This window comes from Lutjanus erythropterus, chromosome 10 (assembly GCF_056507025.1).
Source record: "Lutjanus erythropterus isolate fLutEry1 chromosome 10, fLutEry1.hap2, whole genome shotgun sequence".
In the NCBI taxonomy this organism is placed as follows: Eukaryota; Metazoa; Chordata; class Actinopteri; order Lutjaniformes; family Lutjanidae; genus Lutjanus; species Lutjanus erythropterus.
In genome coordinates this window covers 4,702,494-4,726,132 of record NC_139326.1, presented here as the reverse complement: position 1 = coordinate 4,726,132, position 23,639 = coordinate 4,702,494, and the positions used below count along the sequence as shown (strand labels likewise).

Here is a 23,639-nt window from a genome sequence, read left to right as displayed (position 1 = left end):
TATATTTTTTTTTACATAACCAGAAAGCTTACAAACCCCGTCACAGGGTTTGGTCTGTACAGACGCACAGACATGGCTTTGGCTGTATTCCCGGTCACGCCTCTGAGGTAAACAAGGTTTCAGATGCTGGGTTGTTTAGGTTCTGTTTTTCCGGCAGGGAACCGTCAGGATCCAGGTCTATCGTGGAGGTCATAGCTGTTTTAATTCTCTGAAAGCAGAGAGGACAATATTTTGGAAACAGCCCAGGCACTTATACAAAGAGAAAGAAGACGGCGAAGACAGAAAGTACAAAACAGATAACTGTTAACTGCAAATATTATCCAAAGCCCCGTCTCTGCACATAACTTTATCCTATTAAGAGATTTTGTTTTGCTTCACTTGTGTTTTGACTGTATGGATGGCAATGTCACTCTGTTGGTCCACCACTTTGGTCAAGACTAAAAAATTTTCCTCAGCTATTGCATGGATGACATTTTTCTTTTTTAGTGAAATGTCTTGAAAACTATTGGAAGGAATTTGGTTTCATGTTCCCTTCAGGATGAATTGTAGTAAACCTCCCCCGACTTTTCCTGTATACCTGCTGTGACATCCCCATCAGCCTCACTGCTATATATACCTTGTGTTTTGTGCTAATTAGTCTCACTTGCCAAACCACATTTAGTTTTAGCACTGTGGGAGTCCTGGAGAAAGGGCTGGTTAAACCTATTATTATTCTGCACCAGAAGGAAAAACCACTCTGGATTGTTTGCATTTCTTTAAACCAATCACATTGTCTTGGGTGACGCTGAGGATGCAATGAATGTGCTTTTGCAAAATAGTGCCAGTAGCAGACTTGTTTTGGTTCCCAGACCCAGCATTAAAATGGCTAAATCACCACAAAAGGCCAGACGTGTCCAAACCAATATGGCTATATATCTATCAATACAGCATGTACATATGTGTATGAATGAAATAGTTGGGCTTATTCCAACAGCCTACTTCCTGTGAGTCAGACTCTGTGCTAATTAACAAATGCTGCATGCTAACACTCAAACTAAAATGGTAAACTTCAGTATGTGAGCATGTTAGCATTTAAGTCAAAGCACTGCTGCACAGTCTCGCAGACCCACTAGGCTTCAGACTTTGAGTCTAGGATGCAGATCAGCATCTGTACAGCTACATACATGCTTGACAGGACGAGCACGATCGGGAACAAAACATAAAAGCACATTCTTCAATGCAGGGAAGCAGAAGGGAGTAAAGTCGGTGTGGAAACTCACCTCTAAAAGCGTGCCTTTGTTGTTACAGATCTCTTGAATGGCTCCAAGTGGGATCCACACTATGGAGACCAATGAGACGCCCCAACCCACAATTTCAGCCCACAGTGGGTACGTGTACTTCCCATAGCGAGCGGGAGTGTACTGGGCGATGCTGGAGATCAGTATACACTATGAAGGCGAAAAGGACAGAAACCATTATTATTAATATTATTCTACTGATAATCCCGAAGAAAACAGTGGCGATTTTATTCAGAAACCTCACCAGCACCAACATGGGACACAGCAGCAGCCAGCAGAGACGAAAGTAGATGCTGGGAGTTCTTCCCTGCATCCTCTTGATCATTAAGGAGACTCTTGGGACGCCTAATGGAAAAACACAAGTGCTGATTACACATCATCAAACACCAACACAGAATTTCTTATGTTGTGGATGTGCAAGGTCTTAAGCATTTTCCATATATAGGGATGACAACATGAGAGCTCACGAGAAGTGAAGCCCCCTGGTGGCTGGTTGCAGTAGAGTTCATTAACCCCGCCCCCACAATTTTAATAAATAAGTCATGATCCAAAATAAAAAATCAAAGTGTGCATCCAATAAATTTATCCCCAAGATGGTTTCTGTCATTTTAGGTAGCGCTTATCACACGACTGTGTGTTCAAATGTTATTTTTTCTAATCAGTTTGGTTTTAATTAGTTATTTGATGATATAAAAAGGGGGTTTTGGCTCCAAATGACCAGCGCAAGATGGCAGCACACGTATCCATGATATTTTGGCTTCATTTTTGTGCAGTAGGAGGAAGTGGAGACAGTGTGTCAATGGCTTTAACTTACGATCTTTATGTGAAACTTACCAAAGATCCAGCAGACAGCTACAACCTCAAAGAAAGCCAGGAACACGAGGGAAACCACAGCAGTGTAGTGGTCCATCAGCTGAAACACATAGATGCCTCCCTGCGCAGGAGAAGAAAGACGGAGAAAGAGAAAGAGCAAAATTACAAAATAGTTGTCCCCTGTGATACAACTGTTAACATGAAGGCTGCCAAATATCCTCAAATGTGTTTTTCTGGTAAGAAAAAAAGAGTTGATATACTTTACCTGGGTAACATGAGGGAGTCCCAGCATATAGCAAACAAGGCACACAGCCAGCGTCAGCAGCTCCTCTCTCTTTATGAAGCGCAGAATTTTGTGACCAAACTCATCTTTTATGAACGTCACGGCGACCTCAACTGTTGCAAACTATGATGGCAGATAAAAAAAAAAAACATTTACCGTGTTAATAACAGTGATCCCCTTAACTGAAATAACAAGTGCAATTGTATGGACGGACTCCAGGGGGCAGCTGAGACACAAAAAAGGAGCCGTTAGTGAACCGAGTCCAGATTTACAGGTGCCTCTTTATTTTTTTGTTGACCCCAGTGTATGGAGTCATGAGGTAGCATAGAAAAAAATAATCTGCAAAAGAATAAGAAAATAACTGTCAGGAAAAAGTAAAAGCATAAATAAGTAAATAAAAATGTGGAAAAATAAAGACAAATGATAAATAAGAATTTTTTTTATTTATTTTCAAATTCATTTGTTTATTTATTCATATACTTTTAAAAATCTAGTTTTTGCATATAAATCTATTTTACCTGTACATTTATTAATTTTTTTAATTTATTTTCATTTAAAGTAATTTATACAAAAAGTTTAAAAGAAAAATAGGAGGATAAATTAAATCATGTGTAAATATAAAGACAAAAATATATATATTAAAGGATAATTATCAGCATTTTTTTTTTTATACAAGAACATTGTGAACAAGTTATGCTTGCATGTAGCTCAAAGCGTCACTAAGCAGGCTACAGGCTCAAAAAGGAGCATTTGTTCATCACATTAATTCACCTAGATTACACTACAACTTCCTTGTACTGTGATCTGACCATTTTAAATACATAAAGAGACAGTAGAGGTGAAAAAATACTATTATTAACTATTAGACTAATGACCTCTTTAGACCTCTAAGTTTCAACATGGAAGGAATGACTTTAAGGTCAGAATCACAGTAATTTTTTATTTATGCTAGTTTGCGCCTAATAGTTAGTCGGTTTAGTGGCACTTAATTTTGAATTGAATGTGAGTAATCATTTCCACATCCATCTCCAAATGGACACAGGTAAACATTTACAGAGAGACAGTCCACTGAAATACGCACAAGACAAAACTTCTGTAACTGTTTTGCCTACATGAGTTAAGCAACAAAACATCCGCCTGGCCTCATTTCCACACGAGCATGAGAGGAAAACTGCCATCTGATTTCAGTTTCCTTTTAGTATGAATGCATCCAACAAAAACAAATTCAAATGTGCAGAGTTCCAGCAAAGCACTTCATCTTCACAATCTCCTCCTCCTCCTCCTCCTCCTCCTCCTCCTCCTCCTCCTCCTCCTCTGTCATACACTGTGTTTACAGAAGTGTTAGAGATGTTCACCTGGCTGTCCAGGCCCAGACACAGCAGCATGAAGAAGAAGAGAGGGGCCCACAGCTGATACACGGGCATGGTGGAGAGGACTTCAGGGTACACAACAAACACCAAACCAGGACCTGAAACATCATATGCAATTGTACATAAATGCATACAAATTCAGCAGGCAGCTGCCGGGAACTGTGCTAAAATAAATGAGATATTATGTGTTCATATGTGAGCTTTAAAGGTGCTAGTATGATGTGTTTGTTACCTTTGGACAGAGACAACTATACGTTATACATAATATATAAATTCATTCTATATAAATTAGAAAGTTATAATTAAAAAATATTGCCTACTGCAGCTTTAATACCAAACTTTTATTACAATTAAGTCTTATTTTATCCTTAAATTTCAGCCGTGGTTTAGTCTAAATCCAGGTGTTTAATTTGTGGAAATAAAATGAAGTAAATTCAACAAAAGATTACATTAAATTAAGGATTTATGTAATATTATACAGTTCATGTGTAGGGCAGTGTTAGGCATTTACACAAGAAGTGTAATAAGGTACTTTTTACTCATTACTCCTTTAAAAAGAAATAAAATTACTTTATGTATTACTTGGTATCAAAAGTAATTAGTTACATTACTAGTTATATTACTATATTACTGTTGCACCTTGGTGGTGGCCTTATTTGGTCCCAGAGATGAACTGCTGATCCAGTGAACTGTTAACACCCAGAAAGCTTTTGTTGTTAGCTGTCACGTTGTCGGCTGTACTGACCTTCCAATTACTTTCCATCACCACAGTTTCTCTCTGGAGGCGACAAACAAACTCAAAATAACGATAATAGTTCCACCTGTGGAAAAGCTTGTTTCTCTCCGTCTCCCTCATCCTCCCCTTCTTTGTTTAGCTGCAGCTGAAAAGTGATCTGCCCTGACCTGCCGCACGTACGCCTCATAAGATTACACCTCTTGTCACTGGAAAAAGTAATAATATTACAGTAATGTATTACTGAATAATTGCTGTCCAACACTGGCAGGGGTTAAAAAAACAAAAGAAAAACTTTAGAAAGCTTCTCCAGAACCAAAGAAGACAAGAGCTTCTGCAAGCTGAGTAGTACTCTTCTGTGGAGTACTGCTTTAAATGGTACATTTCCACTATGTATTCCTTCGTGACTCAGACATGTCAATTATCTAATGCAGATGTGCACATATTAAAATCAGCATCTTGTTTTTCCCTGGAAACGATGGGAAAAAAATATGCTCCCGGGAGGACAAAACCAAAAACATCTTACAGCTGAGAGCAGAGTCTGGGATATATTTGTACATGCATTTCTCTGTAACAGCCTGACATCTTTTCTCACGTCATTATCCATCACATTAAGTCTACGATTCTGTCCTCCGGTTTGGACCCTCAAAGTGATGCGACTTTCCAGGCTTGATACTCACCATCTGTGGCGATGTTGTCCACCGGGAGGTTGTGTATATGAGCCATGTAGCCAATAGCTGAGAAGATCACAAAGCCAGCCAGGATACTCGTGAACGAGTTGGTAAATGCTACAATTAAAGCATCCCTGGGAAAGAAGCAGTATAATAAACAACTTCAGTTGTAGATAATGAAGCAGCCATTTGATCATCGAGACAGTTGTTTTTAGTTTTTCCATCAGATCAGATTGTTAGAAATTATTTTAAAAAAGTAGGAAATGAAAGTAAAAAGTATCAGTTATGGCCTATTTTCTGCATCCCTCAGAGAAGTCGGTGCATATCCTGTATTAAAACACTTTTTTTTTTTTCCTATCAAACATTTCTCCCTGATGGGCGATGTGGATGGTAGTGAGTCCAGCAGACAGGGTTCATTTCAGGCCTCCGCAGGATGGGAGTGACCTTTCTGGAGAGCAGCTGAAGCCTACAGCCACACAGTAAACACAGCAAATTTAGAAAGAGAAGTTCAAAACTGGAGCTTCTTTTATAAACAAGTTCTCCATTCTGTTCATCTGCTTGTTGCTGTGGAACAAAAAAACTCTTACTACACAGATTAATTTCAGTGGACTGTGTTGTTTTTAGTGGATGGCTATCAACTATGACTGATTAATTGTTAAAGTGAATTCTCATACAAAAATAGCAGGAAATACTGTTTTTGTACAGCCTTTCAAATGTGGAGATTTCCTGCAATTCTCTTTTTGTGTTTTGGACTGGCAGAACAAGATATTTTAAAACATCACGTTGGATTTTGAGAAACTGGAATGGACAATTCTCACTGTTTTCAGGCATTTTATCGACGACTAATTGATTAATCTAGAAGATGATCTGCAGATTAATCGATAATGAAAATGATCGTGTGGAAAAGGGTGCATCAGTTGCAAGTCTGTGATATAATAATATATACAGTGAAACCAATATTGTTATTCTTTATATCATTTGTTGTTGTATAACGTGTTTAGGCTGTGCAGTTTTGTACCAGTGTGTAGGTTTCCATAAATGCATCATACAGCAAACAACACTTGTAATTCACAAAAAAACACATACACACAAACAGTGTAATTCACTATTGTAAAGGACCAGTCTGTAGAATTTAGTGGCATCTAGTTGTGAGCCTGAGGAATGCAAACACCTTGTCTCACTCTCCCCTTCTAAGCATGTAGGAGAAACTATGATGATCCCAAAACGACAACATGGCAGCCTCAATGGAAGAGGACCCTCAGTAGATATTAACAACTCATTCTAAGGTCATGAAAGCACAACAATTCTTATTTTCAGCTGATTATTTGCTAATGAATGTTATATTCCATTCTGCTATATTCTGCCAATAAATCTTGCACACTGGACCTTTAACTAGAGCTCATTCACAGCTTTTCAGAAACAGAATATCAGACGTTTACCTGAGAATGTTGTTGTTGAACTTGTTGTAACTAGCCATTGAAATCATGGAGCCAAACGCTATTCCAAGGGAGTTAAACACCTGGGCGGCCGCATTAACCCAAACCTACGATGGACATAAAGGAGAGCATGAGGATTAACTTTATTATACTTCCATGTAATTTAGTTTTTGTTTTTATCTGAGCTCTTCTTACTGGTTTGAAGCGGGCGTCAATGTAACGCATCTCTGCGCACCAATCGGGTGACAGTAGTGGGGTTGTTTGCTTAAGTTGTCAGTACTTTTAATTAAAATCTGTGTTTTTCTTTAACTTTGATTGTTGATTGTGTGCATTTAGTAGTTAATATTTAATGTTCCTTTTCAATACAATTTTCAGCTTGAGTCCTAAGGTATGATATTCTCACCTCAGCTTACTTGTTTTTGTGCTATCACAATAAAGTCTAACAGCTGTTCCTGACATTTTCACTAAAGTTAAACTATCAGATGTTTGTACATAGACACACGTGATCCTTTTTTCAAGACAGTCAGCATGTCTTTAAAACTAATGTATCACTCACTGTCCTTCTCATTCAGTGGTAAACTCAGCAATAATTCATATGCAACATCCAGTTATACTTTCAAAATAAAGGCCTTGGGTAGGTTTAGGCACCAAAATTACTGGTTAGGTTTGGGTTAAAATTCACTGTGCAAAATCATACAGTAATTTAGTGCAACTTAACCTAAATATACAAACTTTATTTATTCAATTTAATTAAACTTTGTATCTATTTTCAGATCCCCTGACATAAGTAATTCTAACTTAAGTCTTCTGACTTAAAATGAGTTGTATGAATATAATGTACAAAGTTCAATCAACTCATTAAATTAAGTTTCTAAAGAAACATGATGAGCATTTAGCACACTTCTCAGTATGTGTCTGATTGTAAAACAAAATGTTTATCATTGTGACTGAAGAGTTTGTTGGTTCAACTTAATATCTTAAGCGAACTGAAGATATTTTCTCAAGCAAAACTGACTTAATATCAAGTTTATTTGAGTAGAAAACTTTATTTGTTTTGAATTATTACAACATTTTCTCGAACTGTCCTTTCAAATTCAGTCAACTTAAAATTTTAAGGCAGCCGGGACACTTAACTTTTTCAAGTCAAAACAAACAGTTTATCTTTACAGTGTAGATACTTAATACTTAAAACAATAAACACTGACTGGTCTCACGTGGGAACAGAACTCCAGTCTCCCGGGTGAAAGTCCTGTGTTTGTTTGATCCTCCCAATCCAGCTCCCCACCCCCCCAAAATCCAGATTTGGACCATCATGAAAAGTATTGGCAATTCATATCCATGTGTACAAATCCATCAGCTACATTTCATGCCTGTTTCACAAACTGCTGTGTTACTGGGCCGGCAATTAAAGAGTCAAGAAAGACCCAGTTGTAGCTGGAGCAGCCTATTCTGGGAAATTTGAAGCTCCTGCTCTGGATTTTTATGAAACATGAGAAGGAAACTATCACTCTAGTTTAGCTTTCTGCCCTGATTCTTTCTGGCAAGTGTCCATAAAATCTTCAAAGCCACATTTTTCATTGCGTCCTGACTGAGTACAACCTTACCAGTTTATTGCGTTCATTGCTGCAATGACCTCTTCCCTTTCTTTCTTTAGCAGCTGTAGCTTCAGCTTGAAGCTTGACCAAACACAAGATAAAAAATCTATTCTCTGAAAAGAGAGGCTTCAGGCTAAGAAAATGAATGATATGTGCATTAAATTCATTGCTCCCTCTCCAATCTTTGCTGTATGAAATAACAGTTAATCAATCTTTTTGATGTTACTCATTGATTAACAGCCTCACCTTAACTTCAAACAGTTTGCTCCAGACAGGTGTCACAAAGTACAGGATCCCATTCTTGGCTCCAGGAAGCTGCACATTATTAATGAGCAGGGCAAACAGGATGAAGTACGGAAATACAGCGGTGAAATACACAACCTGTGTGACACAAACAGTGAAAAGCAGAAATGGATCAGTGTGTGGGTTGTGAGTGTGAGGTTGCAACAGTGGAGCTACTGTAACCTGATTTCAGTGACACCAGAGGGGAGGATTTGTGTTTTACTTTTAAGGTCATCTCAATCTGGGCAGGATATGGTTTAATTTGTAAAATATTGCAGCTGATGAATTGCTGTACAGTTTATCACATGCTGTTCTGATACTCAGTTTCAAAGTTTTCCTCTGCCACATTTTATCATGTCCTGATTCTGAGTTGGCTGAACAGACATGTTTGTTTTGCATCTGACTGAAAACCTCCTTGTCTTTAGTCCTTGACGTGGCCGAGTTACGCACATTAACTGGTACAGACTGTTAAGGACAGAAAGTCTTCAAAAGATAAGGAATGCAGTTACAGAATGGGAGCAACACAACATTAACCATAATCACCACTATGCATCAACACATCTTGCAGAAAAGCAGCCATCATTCTGACCTTGCCGGTTGATTTGACTCCTTTAAATATGCATAAATACACGATGACCCAGGCAAAAAGGAGATAGCCAAAGAGTTCCCAGCGAAGGCCACCAGCTTCTTCAATGCCATTCGTTTTCTCCAGAAGTCTGTAACTGGAAAATGTGAAAAGAAAGTGTAAAAATAGAAATACCAAGTGATTCCATTATTGCATCCATAAAGGTCCTGAAAACCTGGTTTCAAACCTTAATTATTTCATTTCATTCTCAAACCTTTAGTATTTCATAACACACATTGAATACCCAGAACTAAAAGAGTGACAATTTAAAGCAACATACAGACTCGCATAAAAAAAAAAATCCCTGTTAATCTTCACTTATGATCCACTAGTTCTAGGTGGTGTCTGTATCTGCAAAGATCCTGCCCTCTGCCTGTATTTTAATTTCGAGATGTTTCTGGGCGTCAGCCTTTGGGCAGCTGTCTACACCCCTCAGCCAATAGCAGTGTGCAGGTCGTGAGGTCGGGGCTCTATAAAAACATAGCGACCAACGGTTACGTCGCTGTCTCCATCTCTCTCCCCTGCTCTCTGTCTGTGAGAGCTGCAGAGAGACACACACATACACACACACACACACACACACACACAGCCAGAGCTGACTGAGGAAACAGCAGCAGGATGAAGGAGCGATATTTGAATTATGGCAAGGTAAACAGATGTTCTAAATGTTCTAAATATAGTGTATACTTAAACTGAAGTTGATTTTTTTAGGTGGCTAAAATGTTTTGTTGTTGACTCTGTCCACAGCGGTACATTGTTCAGCTTCCTGCACCGGTGCTCCTGCTGCTTCTCCAAACTGAGGGCGTGCGTTCTGCCATCTGCTGTAAGTATTACAACTGACTATGGATGAGAACAGTTAGAAATAAAGGTGCTAACTAGAACCATAAGGGGTTCCTGGAGGAACCTTTTATAAAGCTTCCAACTGAATCCCTAACCAAGAGTTCTACCTAGAAACCCGGGATAGAGGGTTATACCAAGAACCATCTGTGAAAGGTTTCACTCAGGACCCCCTATGAGCGGTTCTAAAGGAGAACCCTTCCACTGTGTAATGGTTCCACCCAGAACTCTATCTGGGGGTTCTTTCCAGAACCTTTATACCTTCTAGGATGATAACAAGAACCCACAAAGGGGCTCTACCAAAAACTTTTTTAAAATTTAAAGAGTTTTATCTAGAGCACTCAGAGGGTTCCACTGAGAACATTTTTTATATTCCATGGGTTTTATTTAGAACACACTCAGGAGGTTCCAACAAAAACTTTTCTATATTCCTGGGGGTTCATCTAGAACCCACTCGAGAGGTTCTACCAAGAAAACCTTAAATATTCAGAGGTTTTTATCTAGAATACACTCAGGATGTTCTACCAAAAAACCCTTTATATGCTACAAAGAACAATTGATGAAAGAGTTCTTCAAGGATCTCAACAATCTTTGAAGAACTCTTTCTTCCAAAAAGTGTTCTTACTGGAACCCTTAGCCTTACAAAGAACCCTTGACAAACAAAAAGGGTTCTTCAGAGGCAAATAGTTTCGGGTAGAACCTCAGCCCCTCAGGAAGAGGGTGTACTTTTAGAACCTTTATTTCTGACAGTGTACCTCATACAACCCAGGGTCAAAAAATCTGAACAAGTCCCTTAAGAGAAACAAAACATGATTTTCACGAAAGCTGCTTCCACCAGTAAACATGACCCACAAATAAAAACCAGAGCACATTAGTGCTAAAAGTAGCGTAAATTAAATAATTTCTGCAGTTAAAAAGAAAGTGAACTATTCTCACTCAAAGAACTGTTGGCTGGCAGACTGCAGGTGGGTGTTGTTGCCGGAAAAACCGCTGGAACAGTTTCCGACAGCATTCCAAGTGTTGTTGCAGGACGTCCAGGGAAGGGTCGCTCCGAACGAGTTGAACAAATAGTAAAGTGCCCAACTCATGAGCACATTGTAGTACGTGGAAAACACGTAGGATATAACAACTGTGGCCAGACCAACACCTGCAGAGCAACAAGTTAGGAAAGAAAACACAAAGTAAGGGACGATTCTGCAGACATGATGCCATCTGTGGGAGGAGGTTTTATATATATTGCTATAAAATTACTCTCTTACTCCAAATTCTGAGGGAGGGGTCAATTATTTGTGCCCACATTTTTAATTATGGGTTTAGTCTACATCTCATATAAACATAAAGAACAGAGAAAAGCCAGCATTGTCTACTCTGTTCAGTGGTGGCCAAGACGAAGTGAAGGAAAGCTCGGCCATGGATAAAAGACATTCCTGGAGCAAAGGATTAGATTCCACTGTGTCATTGTGGATATAACAGGCTTTTGACCAGCTGAATAAAGGTGAGATCAAAGTCCTCCAATGGACGTAAATTATTCAGTCTTTTAACACCTGCGGCTCGAAGCTGCGTTATCATATTACAGGTTGGGGCGTGTATGCCTTTGTATCTCATATGCGTGTTTCTTGTTTTTCTGTCTGTATCCTCCTGAGCAATGACTCAGCAAAAGAGCGCAGCCTCTACAGCAGGCAGAGGGTCGTTATTTTGCTTGAGGACACTTCAGTAGAGTAGACAGCAGGATTTCACCTGAGCCATTTTAAATACAGGAAAGTCTTCTCAATAAGAATCCACAATAAGACATTTTTTACTGTTTGTTTTTCTGGAAAAAAACAACAACACTACTTTTTGTTTTATCTGACACAACAAAGAGAGCTGACAACCATTTTATATTATGAAATCAACTGAAGCAATAGTTCGACATTTTGGGAAATGTGCTTATCTACTGACTTGCTGACTCTGGTGCAGGCAGCAGGTTAGCTTGGCCAACTGCAAAGACTGGAAACAAATGTAAAAACAGCAAGCCTTTGCTTCGTCCAAATGTGACGACATCTGCAAAGAAATACTCTGGCACACAAACCCTTGTAACAGAAAGTCCTTTTTTCCACTCCAACTTCAACTTTCAACTTTATTCGTCCCAATGGACAATTGAGTTTGCTGTGTAAAGTGCAACATATGTTTCGTATTTGCATGTAGCTAACCTTGCTGTTCCCTCTGTTTCCAGTTTTTTTGATAAGCTCAGCTAACTGGCTGCTAACCAGTTACATTTACCATATTGGTATGAAAGCACAGATGGTATCAAATATGAATATAGTCTCACTGATGTCGCCCAAAGGTACCTAAAGAGCCATCATGAAGCTCCCAGGGTTCCTTGGCATCTTGGCAGTACCCAACTAACTCACGGCTAATCCAAAATTGTGCAAAGACATAAAGAGTGAGAGGAGCTGGGCTGAATTAAGCAGTTACCTAGTAGCTAGACACTTGTGACAGGTGACAGTACCCACCAAAGCAGCCAAACTGTTAATTATGCACAATGTTAAGCCTAAATATAGTTTAAACTGTTGAGTTATATGAAAATTCAACCCCGTACAGTAGGGATGGGTGATTGGACAAATATATCGCCTATCGACGGTGGACTAAATCCCTCACTGGACGCTTTTTTGGGCTGATTTTTAGGGTGATATTTGTCATTTTATTTCGCCAATGTAATGGTCTGCAGACTGACAGCTGCTGCTCCGCACCACACTCTCATCCAGCAACACAGTATGCAACACGACCATGAGTGCACTGAGGTGGGTGAGGAGTGAGACATAAACAGCCTGCAGAATTAGACTCTTTTCACACTGTGAATTAAGGATTTCATTCGACCAACGCACTGTTGGTGGTTGTTGGAAGAGTGGGCAGACTAACAAAGATGGTTTTGGTGAGTTTTTCTATAAGCATGGTGTAAACGTGTGTATTTGCTCTTAAGGTTGGAACAGACCCAAGTCAAGCCGTTTTTTGCCTTGTGCTCCAACAGTTGATCAAGCTTGATGGTCTATTTTCTTCCTGTACCTCGATATGCCATATGTTAAGCCCATCCAAGGTTTGAAGATGGTTAAAAGACGTTGCTGGGGAACCTGTAAAAGTGACATATAGACACATCTTAAATTAGCTGATGCGAGCTAACGATTGATCTAGATTAGCTATCTTACATCAGATGCAACGAGCTAACTGACTTTATATTTCTTTTACAGGTTCCCCACCAGCATCTTTTAACCATCTTCAATATCTACAGGACAGGAAACAGGAAAGGAGACACGTTCCACCAGATTTGAAGGTTGTTCGGTTGTTATTTGAGCACAGAGAAAAGGGGCGGGGCTGAGGAAGGGTCGACTTTCAATATAGGGGTGTACGGGGATCGACTCACTTTTAGAGCCCACCTCAAGTTGCCATTGGAGGAACTGCAATTCAGTTTTAAGCCCTTCTGTGTTGGTTTCATTTTTCTCATTTAATTCTCAGCAAGTAAGAAAAAAATAGGTAAATCATTTCCAAAAATGTCGAACAATTCCTTTTTGTGTTAGCTAGCCTGTTATTCCTATTCCTCATCTTTTTCATCATGCAATTGTTGCCACCTTTGTCAGATTTGTCATTTGAGAGTTATAGTGACATGTTATAGCAACAAAAACAAAAGGCTCTCTGTTTTTCAGCAGCACTTTCCTGAAAACATTTTTTTTTTGCTCGACTGGAATGCCATGCTCCGCTGGATCCAGTGTCAATATCTGGTAAAATGGGAGGACAGGCGGCTGAAAAACACCTCTGTGTCATCATAATGACAAAACCAAAGGAAACCCTCTCTAAGCTCCAGGATCAGCTAGAATCACGGTGTGTGATCCGCATTAAGCGCTCCCTCCTTTGTGATGGCCTGTTTGCCTCTTTCACTCTACACATCTGGCTTACATGGTTGACCGCTCCACTGGTACACCAGACACACTCCAAGTGGGGAAGTGATGCGTCATTCAAAACATTACAGACTGCTGGACTCAAAAACAAGGCAGAGCAGACAAAGATGGAGGGAATCAGTTAGAGCTATCCTTGTGTCTCTTCTTTATTAGTTTATTACTCTGTCCCTAGATGCCCTCACTGAGACAAATGAGACATGAATTTAACAAATTAAAATTATACATTTCTACACTGTGATCAAGCATACTGCAGTGAATTAAACATGAGCATAGCTGTTGATTTGTGGTAGATATTTGTGGGCACCTAAATCACAGCAAACTGCAGTGAGTTGCACAGGGAAATCATTCAAAAGAACATACAGAAAAACTACCTGCTTTTGGACCTTGTTTAGCACAGAGCATTAACCAGGAAGAAATGAGCGATAAATCAAGTGAAGGACCCATACGTTTTGACCGGGTAGATAATCTCTGTTTTTAAGGAGATAAGAAAACTATGGAGAAAAATCGTAAGTTAGAACAAGACAGGCAGCATTTTCAATTCACACCCATAAGTATAGATTGTTGATGGCTGGGCTCTTGTTTGATTTGGACAGTAATCGGTTTGATGACAGTGCTCTCTGAGTCCACACATTTCACTGCATTCAGACGTTTGATTTACAATTTTGCAAATACATAAAAACTGGTGTGAGTGTGAGCGTTCTTCCATAAGCACTGTAAGCTTTTAAACAAACAACCTGTTCAACTAATCAAAATCAAATTAAAATGTTTTGTGGTCAAAACTAATGTAGACTGTGAGAGCACATCTTCAGTCACCCATATTTGACTTGATTATCATTCATTGGTTCAGGTGATTTCATTATTTTTTCTAAATGATACACACTTTATGCTCATTCAGTTCCAGAGAATGTTAAATTTCAAGATAAAGAAGTCAAAAAAGACAGTGATTGAAATGTTCATGTAACAAGTTCTCATCCATCAACATGTGAAAACAATCCATTTATCAGACAGAAAGGAGCAAATTTCATTTCAGAGAAGATAGAAAGCACTTCAATGTACACCACAGTCCTCTAAACTGATCATTTTAATGATAATGAAAACTTTGAGCCTGGATTTGGATCCAGACATACATATGATTAATATACTGAAACAGACAAATATGGGATGCATGTGTCATGATAAAACTGTAAAAATGTTCATTAATGCCCTATCTTGGAATATTAAGACCTATTTGGCAGACATAAAATGACACAATCACTTACAGTTATCAAACTGCACACATATTATAATGTATGAAAGTTATTCTCACTGGGTAGTCAATATACAACTACTGACACAGCTGAATACATGTCTGAAATGAGTGCACTCTTGTAATACTTGTTTTTTAGTGTGTCTGTCAATGTACCACCAGGCCACTTCTGTGGAGACACTGAGTGTCTCCGCAGGCTTTTATAACCAAGAGCACATAAAACCTACTGTAGTCTTTACTTGGATATAATGTCCACACAGTATTACAGTTTGTGCACCTGTGAGTCATCACACATCATGTTTCCTGCTTTTTCTGTTCTGACAACCAGGAAGAGCAAATGGATTGTGGATTTTGTCCAACCTATAGTAACTAGTGCTGACTTTCATGTTTATTGCTTAATATTTATTTAAAATCAGTCATGACTGTGCCTAACATTTACGCACACCACTACTTTATTGCTTAGTTTCTACAGACTCACCTCCTAACAAACTATTCTGTTGTTGACAGCTATCACATGCTTATTGCAAAGGCCTATTCTGCCCAGTTTTTCTCTATTGTTTCATTTTTACATTTTGTTACAAATTTTGCATGAAAACAGTTCATCCTCTCGTGACATATTATGGATTAAATGATAGGACCACACGGTTCACACCATTATTCCTCTCCAGGAAAAAGTCTAGCGGAGCTATTTGTTTACATACTGTATTGATCAGCTGGGATTTCTGGGACTAATGGTTAATAATGAACTTTTTTGGGGGCGTAATTTGTTCAACAATGGACTGAGGCAACATTTTTGTGGTAACTATAGAATTAAATTACTATTCTTAATAATTACAGTTACCCCTGTCATTCTAAAACATATTTTCCAGTCAGTGCCCTTTCATGCTAAATGAGTAATGACAGAAAGGTCTCCTTTTTCTGGTGGAAGTATTCCTACTTCTGTGATTAAATCAGAGTATTTCTTGATAAAAATCAGAGTCACAGAGACGCTCTTTTGTTTTTGACTGTGCAACAGGTTTTCTAAGAGAGTGGTAGGAAAAATTACAGGACATTCCTACCAGACAGGTTGTTCAGACCCTCAACTTCTCAAGCCGCACAAGCAATTCCACATTAAAGGGGCCTTTACCTCTGGTTTGGTCCTGGCTGATCATTCAAATTCAGGGGCAGAAAGTTGCAAAAATGAAAACACCTGGAATGAATAGCTCTTAAGCTCTTCAAGAGAGTTAGCTTTATGTTGCGCACTGGAGCAAATCCGCCACAACTCATCATACCAGTAGAACCTGTATGCCTTGGGCCCCTGGAGGACCAGCTGCCATCAGGACTAAGCTGGGCTCGAGTCTGCAAGACCCTACCAGGAGCTTGGATGAACATGGGCCACTTCCAAGTTGCAAACCTGCCGCAGCAGAGCTCCAGAAGAACTTTTAGTAAATATGCTACCATACAGGAAAAGAGAAGGCTTGAGACAAGGTCCAGGGGAGACCAAGAAGCCATCAATCTTCTAGAGGCCAAGACTGTCCAAGTCAAAGTAGATGGGGTCTGTTACTGTACACCATTGCTGCAGAGGAAGCTTTGGGAAGCTTTAATGTCAAGCCTACTGAGCCCTTCTCTCATTGGTGTTCTCCTGTGATTTTGTGAACTCCAAGTTACCATCAGTAGAGGTATTATAGGCATGTTCCATCAGGTGTGCCTCTTGTGCAACAATAAGCCTCTCTTGCAAGATGAATCCCCTTCTACCTATGAGTGAAATAATTTGCTATGAGAGAACACTGACTCCCTCGGGGCTGCATTGACATGCAGGAAATTTCTTTGAGAATGCACTGACGCTGTCCTTAAGAGACACTTGGTTGCAGCGCAAGCCTGTAGACCCTGGGCCCCAACGATGCATCTTCTGGCCAGACAGTGACCAAGCCAAGCCAAAGTGCTTGTCCATCCCAACGGATAAATTCAAAACTGGGATGAAGCATGTTTAAGGTCTTTGTCAGGACTCAGACTGCTGAAATCAAGGAGCTTATGGTTCAGAGACCTGGAGAAATGTCCACTCAGAGGGATACCCTGCTGATGACCTGACCAGGGGAAAGACACTGACTGACCCAGCAGAGTGAAACCAAAGGAGCAGCAGTACACACTTCTTGCTGATACCTCAGGATGAGTGGCCAAAGGTTTCCTCCATCTTCTAGCCTGTAGTGCAAGAGCCACAGCAACATAACTCATAGAAGGAGTTAGCTGACGCCATCATGCAGCAGATTAACTGCCCAGCAAGTTAAAATGGACAACAGCAGACCAATTCTAGAGAGCAGAGGCCCTTATCCTTCAAAGAGCACAGAGAGTTTTCCCAAGGCGTACCTGTTTCTAAGAGCCATATCTTTCATTCCACTTGGATCGACTGCTTTGGCCCCTTCCAAGTGAAGATTATTTTAGGTACAGAGAAAAGATGGAGTATAATCTTCAAATGATTGATGACTCCTTCATTATGGTCCTCAGGAGGTTATCATCCACTGTGGTACTCCAGAAGAACTCTATTCAGACCAGGGAACAGCTCCTTTCACAAAAATGTGTCCCAGCCTGAAGGATGATCTGCCAAGCGAGCATCAGATTGACTTTCACTACAACCCACCTTTGGTACGACACTTGGGAGAAGCACGGGAGTGCGAAATCCACTCTGTGACACCCACCCACCAATTGCACATTGGAACTCAAATAATTACAGATGAGGCGCTGAGCACAGTCAAAAGCATCCTCATTACCGAACCACTAGGTTACATTCCAAGCAATGAGGGAGATCTTGACCCTATCACAACAGATCACTTCCTGATGGGGTGGCCTTGCAGCACTTTGCCTGTCCTTATTGATCCAAAGTCAGAGCTTCCTACCTCTCAGTAGGCACAGTGCTGTCACTGTCTGCATGTCAGGACTGCAGAAGTCAAGTTTAGAGGCAAAATCTACACAGCTGAATTAGTCGCGCTTCCAGATGACAGCAGTCCCATTCAAACAATGTTACTGGTGGTGTTTCCACTGAGCACATTTACAACTCAAATGTTAAGTTTGGCTTGATTTAGAGGCCAGGCATACACAGGCATGTAGACTACCAATCACCAGAACCTTTCTGGATGATTTATGATCCAGTGGCTCAGTGGAGGCAGCTGGCTGCTTCCAGCCTCCATAAACCCTGCCCTGTCTTGAAGTCTGTGGGCTCCCTACCTTGGAGTTGTATGATTTTGCATATAACATCTATAATTTAGCTGGCAGTATATTTTCTTGTCAGCTTTCTTTGTCAGAATCAACATTTGTATTAGATTTGTTAACTTCAGTTTATGTTTGCTGAACAAATTCCTTGGTTTTAGTTAATCCCTCATGTGTGCTTCCTTCATTTGTTGTGGTCTCCGAGCCCGGCTGTAACAATGTTAGTGTTGTTAGTTAGTTATAGATTGGAGATGATTAGCCAGACAGTTTCTCTGTCAGACTGTGAAGGTTATGTCTCACTGGGGACGAAGTTACATGTGAAGGAAGGTTTCTCTTTCATATATGTAAGGCAAGCATTTTCTTCACAGGTACTGACAGGTCGCATCTTTACAGTAAGCAAATACTAGAGCTTTCAATGCATTGTTAAAGTGTGTTTTTTCATATTTACCTCTACAGATGATACACATCAACTGTAGGCTAGCGTGGCTGTGCTGTGTTTTGCTAATTGACACTAAAAGAGTGAATGTTATCCATCCTGACTTCCTGTGTTTTGACTGACTCTGTGGGCCTACAACGATCCTATAACCAGAAGTCTCCTTAATATCTTATTTTTGGAGAGGATGCACTTGTAAGTTTTATATTCAAACACTGTGCAACTTCAGTACTGAGATAGGATTAACAAGCAATTGGTTTATCTTTTGATGAGCAAAACACTGATCGTTTGTGCTTGTTACATGTATACATACTAGAGCTGCAACTAATGATTATTTTCTATTATTCTATCAATTATTTTTTCCATTAATCAATTAATAGTTCGGTCCATAAAATGTAAAAAATGTTGATTGGTGTTTCCCATAGTCCAAGATCAGTGTCCCAATATCGCATTGACCCCAAAAATCTGGTAACAGTTAGGCTCTAATACATACAGCTCCTGGGCATGTGCCAGGAAAAGCGTAAAAAATCTTTCTTTGCAAGACTTGTCACCAAAAATGTGAAATCTAATGGAAATTCATCAGATGTTCCTCCCCGTCACATGAGAGGAGCCTTGGGCAGAGTCACTCACCTTTTAACAAGGGACAAATTTTGGCAAGAGCATGCACGGACCCTAAGCGAGTGTACTGCCCAATAGCAAACTCCATGAAGAGCAGAGGAATGCCACACAGGATCAGCATGGTGAGATAGGGGATCATGAAGGCACCTGAATAAGAGGAACAGACATGAACAGCGGGTGACTGATACTGACATCTTAAATATGTAAACTATGTATGAGACTCCCTCTTGAGATATATAAGATGTGGTAGCTGCTGTGTAATTAAGGGGATAGCTCACCCATTAATGATAATTCAGTCATTATCCACTCATCCTCATGCTGATTGAGGGTGGGGTTTTATTTTTGAGTCTGCAAAACACTGCTGGAATTTCACAAGAAAACAGCACTGCAGAATCTCACAAACAACCGAAGTGAACAGTGACCAGTTTTGAAATGTGAAAAACAACCAAAAACACAAAACGCAAACATGAAATGCCTCCCTAATGCTCGTCTGGTGTAATCAAAGCCTCCTAAAGCCCTGAAATGCCATTCACTTGAGCACGTGCACACCACACACACGCCCAGTTCAGACGGTGTGCATCTGAACGCGGCTCAATGTTAAGGATCTACAGTGAAGATTTAGGCTATAAACATGGTGTCAGCTTGGCGTGAGACTTGGATTACACCAAATAAGCAGTATGGAGACATTTTATGTTTTTTTGTTTTTTTTCCCAGCACATTTGAAAACTGGTCCCCATTCACTTTCACTGTTTGGGGGAGTCTGCAACACTGTCTTCCTGTGAAACTCCAGCAGTGTCTTGTGGACTAAAACACTAAACCCGTCCTTCAATCGGCATGAGGGTGAGTACATAATGACAATTTTCATTTTTAAGCGAATTATCCCTTTCAAGCATACTTACAGTACAACAGGCTTCTGAGTAGTTGCTAATGACCAGTGACACATGGTTCTGGTTTTGTGCCGACATGTTTAATTGAATATCTTGGATAGTAAGCTTGTGCACAGACTGAAAAAAAATGTCTTGTGCGTCATGCTTTCAAATATCTAATCTCTGTGAGAAGACTAACAGACCTGTGATCTTACAACAAAACAACAAAAGTTTGATTAACAGTTTGTTTATCATTGTAAACCCACACCTTAAAATAAATTTGCATCATGTCATTGAAAAGTAGGTCTGTTCTGTCCTGTCATGGCTGTTGCCTCACTATTGTGACTTTTGCTGAGTCATTCTCAGTTACAACACAGACACTATTGTAACATGAGAAACATGAGATAAAGGATTATTTGTTTAATGTCTCTGTAATGATTATTAATACACATACAGTTGTAAATTGGCACCTTGGAAGACAAACAGTTGCCATTTTAATTTCAATATAAAAACACTGATGAATGACTGTGCGGTTTCTGTTGTGATAAGCCAAGTTATGACTGAGACTACTGCTGTGAAAAGGCATCTGTGTAGCTAATATCAGTCATCCTGCATGTGACTGATTTGAATGCTGCAGATTTAAAGGGCTCCTAGTGGAAAGGAATGGAAACATGAAAGACAGTCTGCACACCGTAGCTCTCCTAAATGCAATTTAATGGCACATCCACATGAGAGCGGAGACTTCAGACTTAAAGGACAGGAGTCTGCTCGGGCAGTAAGAATAGTAGGTAACTTAACCTAGTGTGTTTCCTCCAAATGTCCTTTTGTGTGTGTTTTTCTTTAGCTTAATCACAGTTTTGGACATGCTACTGGTACATGAAATCATTATAACATCATTATTTTTATTTATAGTTATTTAAAATGATCAGAAATGGGGAAATAACTAAGCACAAATACTTTTTTAGTGTGCTGAAGTAGATTTTTCAGCTATCTGTACTTTACTTAACCATTTATTTTTCTGATAACTTTGTACTTTTACTTCTTTACAGTTTAACAGAAATATCTGTGCTTTTAATTTTGTTTCCTTCCCAACATCAAGACCAATTTCAGCTGGAAAAGACGACTCACGACAGACGTAACAAGATGAAAATTACATTCCAGAATTAAAGAGAGATAAAAATGGTGCAAAAGACGCAACAAGAATAAAACCAATGTAAGAAGAGCATAAAGATGTAATAAGATGAATAAAGATGTAAAAGAAAAACAAGACATAACAGACAAAAAAAAGAGCATAAAAGAAGTAACAAGAAAAAAAAATGCATAACAAGTCAAAAGAATCATTACAAAACAAAAAACAGATTAAAAAAATGTAAAAAGACAAAAGAAGACATAACAAAAAAAAATGTTGAAGAACAAGATGTGAAACAACGTAAAAGACTCAGTGCTGAATCAGTACTTCTACTTTTTTACTCTACTTTTTTACTTTTTTTTTACCTGTACTGAAACTTGGATAAAGTTTATTGTTAAACTGCTTCCTTTGTCACGAGTGTTTTTGAAGGAACATGTGTGTTTATGTATATAATCTATATTGTGCATATTATATTCCATACAAAGAATATCTGCTGATGTATCTATATGTGTCATAATTTTTCACTCCCTAATATCTGTATCAGCTCCCCAAAAAACCCTGTATGGGTCAGGCCCTATTGCTGATGTTAAAGGTCTTTGGACTATATTAAAGGTGTTCTGGACTATATACTTTACTCGAGGTGTTTCTAATATTTTGTCCACAATATTTACATACATGAGGGCAGATTATAACATCTCTGAATATAAAGCAGTCCAGTATAACACCATCACTGACTAGGACCTCAATGCTATCAGCTATAATATATAATTAAATTATTATAATTGAATACCTCTATGATATTAACATTATAGGAATCAGAAAAGTAGACTTCATGTCAGAACAGTTGTATTGGGTTGCATCAGGAATGAGAAATACTGATAATAAAACAAAGTTTAGTTGCTGTTATATGAATTTTGGTGGCTACAATAGCGACACCTTAAAGCAGACTATTCAAAATTAAAAGCTATCACTGGAAAAAAAAAAAAAAAAAAAAAAAAAAAAAAGCAGCACTGATCGGGCGTTTTCTGCCCGAGGTAGTGATTTTTTTTCAACTCGGGATTATTACCACAGTTCAGACTAACATCCTCCACCCGGTAGTCTGGTTTTACCTCCACCGCTGCTGTAGCACAGGTAGGGAAACCTCCAGACGTTGCCCAGTCCCACCGCGTACCCGACGGATGCCAGGATGAACTCCAGCCGCCCGCTCCATGTGGGTCTCTGCGCCTCTGCTTCCGCGGTCCTCTCGGCGATCACTTTGAGATCTAAGGGTTTCAGAGCACAATCTCTCTCATCAGATGGTATCTTTGAACGCTCGGCACCGACCTCCATCGTAGTTTATAAGCGATGAGAGCGAAGTAACCGTTTTTTGTAAACCACAATCACGCGGTGCTGCTGCGCTACTCTGTATCCTTGGCTGCATCCGAGAAACGACGCTTAAATTTAGACTGAACCAATTGGTCGTGTTCAAATTTACTCTGACTGTAAATTATCCTCTAATATAAATCCTGTGATGATCTATTCAGACCCACAATAAACTCCCTGGACGTCTTAACGGTTCAGGGTTTGCGATGAAAGCCTGTAATATGCGCCATTAAGACAGACAGGAGAGCCTACAACACAATCACCGGTGTCGTGCACATGCAAAGCCCACCACGTCTCTTCCCCATTCAGTCGAGTCAACTCAGTCTTGTGTTCTGTGACATAACTGCAGATGTCCTTTTCCACTCTCAATGCTTCCTCCGGCTGCCGTCAAGCTTGCCGGGTTTAGGTACGCCTCCTTCCAAAATAAAAGCCGACGGAGCGTGTTACGCATGAGAGCAAACAGAAGTGTCACTAATTACACATACTCAAATTACTGTAATTAAGTGCCTTTTTTGGAGGGTGGGGGGTTACTTGTAGTTTTATGAGTAGATTTTCAAGCCTGTACTTTTACTTGTACTTGTACTTAGTATTAATTACAAGATGTATAAGGATGAATGTGATACCTGCTTATAATTATTCAGAAAAAAATCATTTCCAAAATGAAATGCAGCAATGTTCAGAGTACCACTTTTTACTTTTAAGACATTTTACACGAGATATATCCTGAACCCTACTCTTATTATAATCTGAAAAGTTTTTATGAATCAAAAAGTTTGAGACAGAATCATTCTCATACTAATGCTGTTTAAATAATTTGCTTATAGTCAAATTACACTGTTCGTTTTTGGTCTTTGCATATATGACAACATATGGAAAACTATATTTTTTTAAACATTAAGTTTTTTAAGGTTGTATATGAAAATTATCCTTACTAATTACAGCGGTCTTTTGACA

The 23,639-nt window shown here is 39.4% G+C and overlaps 1 protein-coding gene across 2 annotated transcripts; it reads right to left on the bottom strand.

The window, feature by feature from the left end:
* Positions 1–23,379, bottom strand: LOC146319855 (sodium- and chloride-dependent GABA transporter ine). Of its 2 annotated transcripts, none has more exons than XM_084727927.1 (13): positions 22,433–23,379; positions 19,341–19,475; positions 10,859–11,069; positions 9,050–9,182; positions 8,425–8,559; positions 6,587–6,690; positions 5,157–5,281; positions 3,729–3,841; positions 2,356–2,496; positions 2,112–2,211; positions 1,522–1,622; positions 1,260–1,427; positions 1–208 (listed from the first exon to the last, which is right to left on the bottom strand). In XM_084727927.1, the coding sequence occupies exons 1-13, from the start codon at positions 22,650–22,652 to the stop codon at positions 95–97; spliced, it is 1,800 nt and encodes a 599-aa protein (XP_084584053.1). In that variant the 5' UTR covers positions 22,653–23,379; the 3' UTR covers positions 1–94. The 2 variants fall into 2 exon arrangements, with proteins under 2 accessions (XP_084584053.1, XP_084584055.1); XM_084727929.1 differs by lacking the exon at positions 22,433–23,379 and adding an exon at positions 14,223–14,342 and having other exon boundaries at positions 19,341–19,476.
* Positions 23,380–23,639: the final 260 nt, after the last annotated feature.

Excerpts from the sequence above, each read along its gene's own strand:
- LOC146319855 (XM_084727927.1), bottom strand. The coding sequence starts at position 22,652 with ATGGAGGTCGGTGCCGAGCGTTCAAAGATACCATCTGATGAGAGAGAT. Across the intron at positions 19,476-22,432 it reads GTGCTACAGCAGCGGTGGAG|GTGCCTTCATGATCCCCTAT; the intron begins GTAAAACCAGAC and ends CCTCTTATTCAG. Across the intron at positions 209-1,259 it reads ACAAAGGCACGCTTTTAGAG|AGAATTAAAACAGCTATGAC; the intron begins GTGAGTTTCCAC and ends CTCTGCTTTCAG.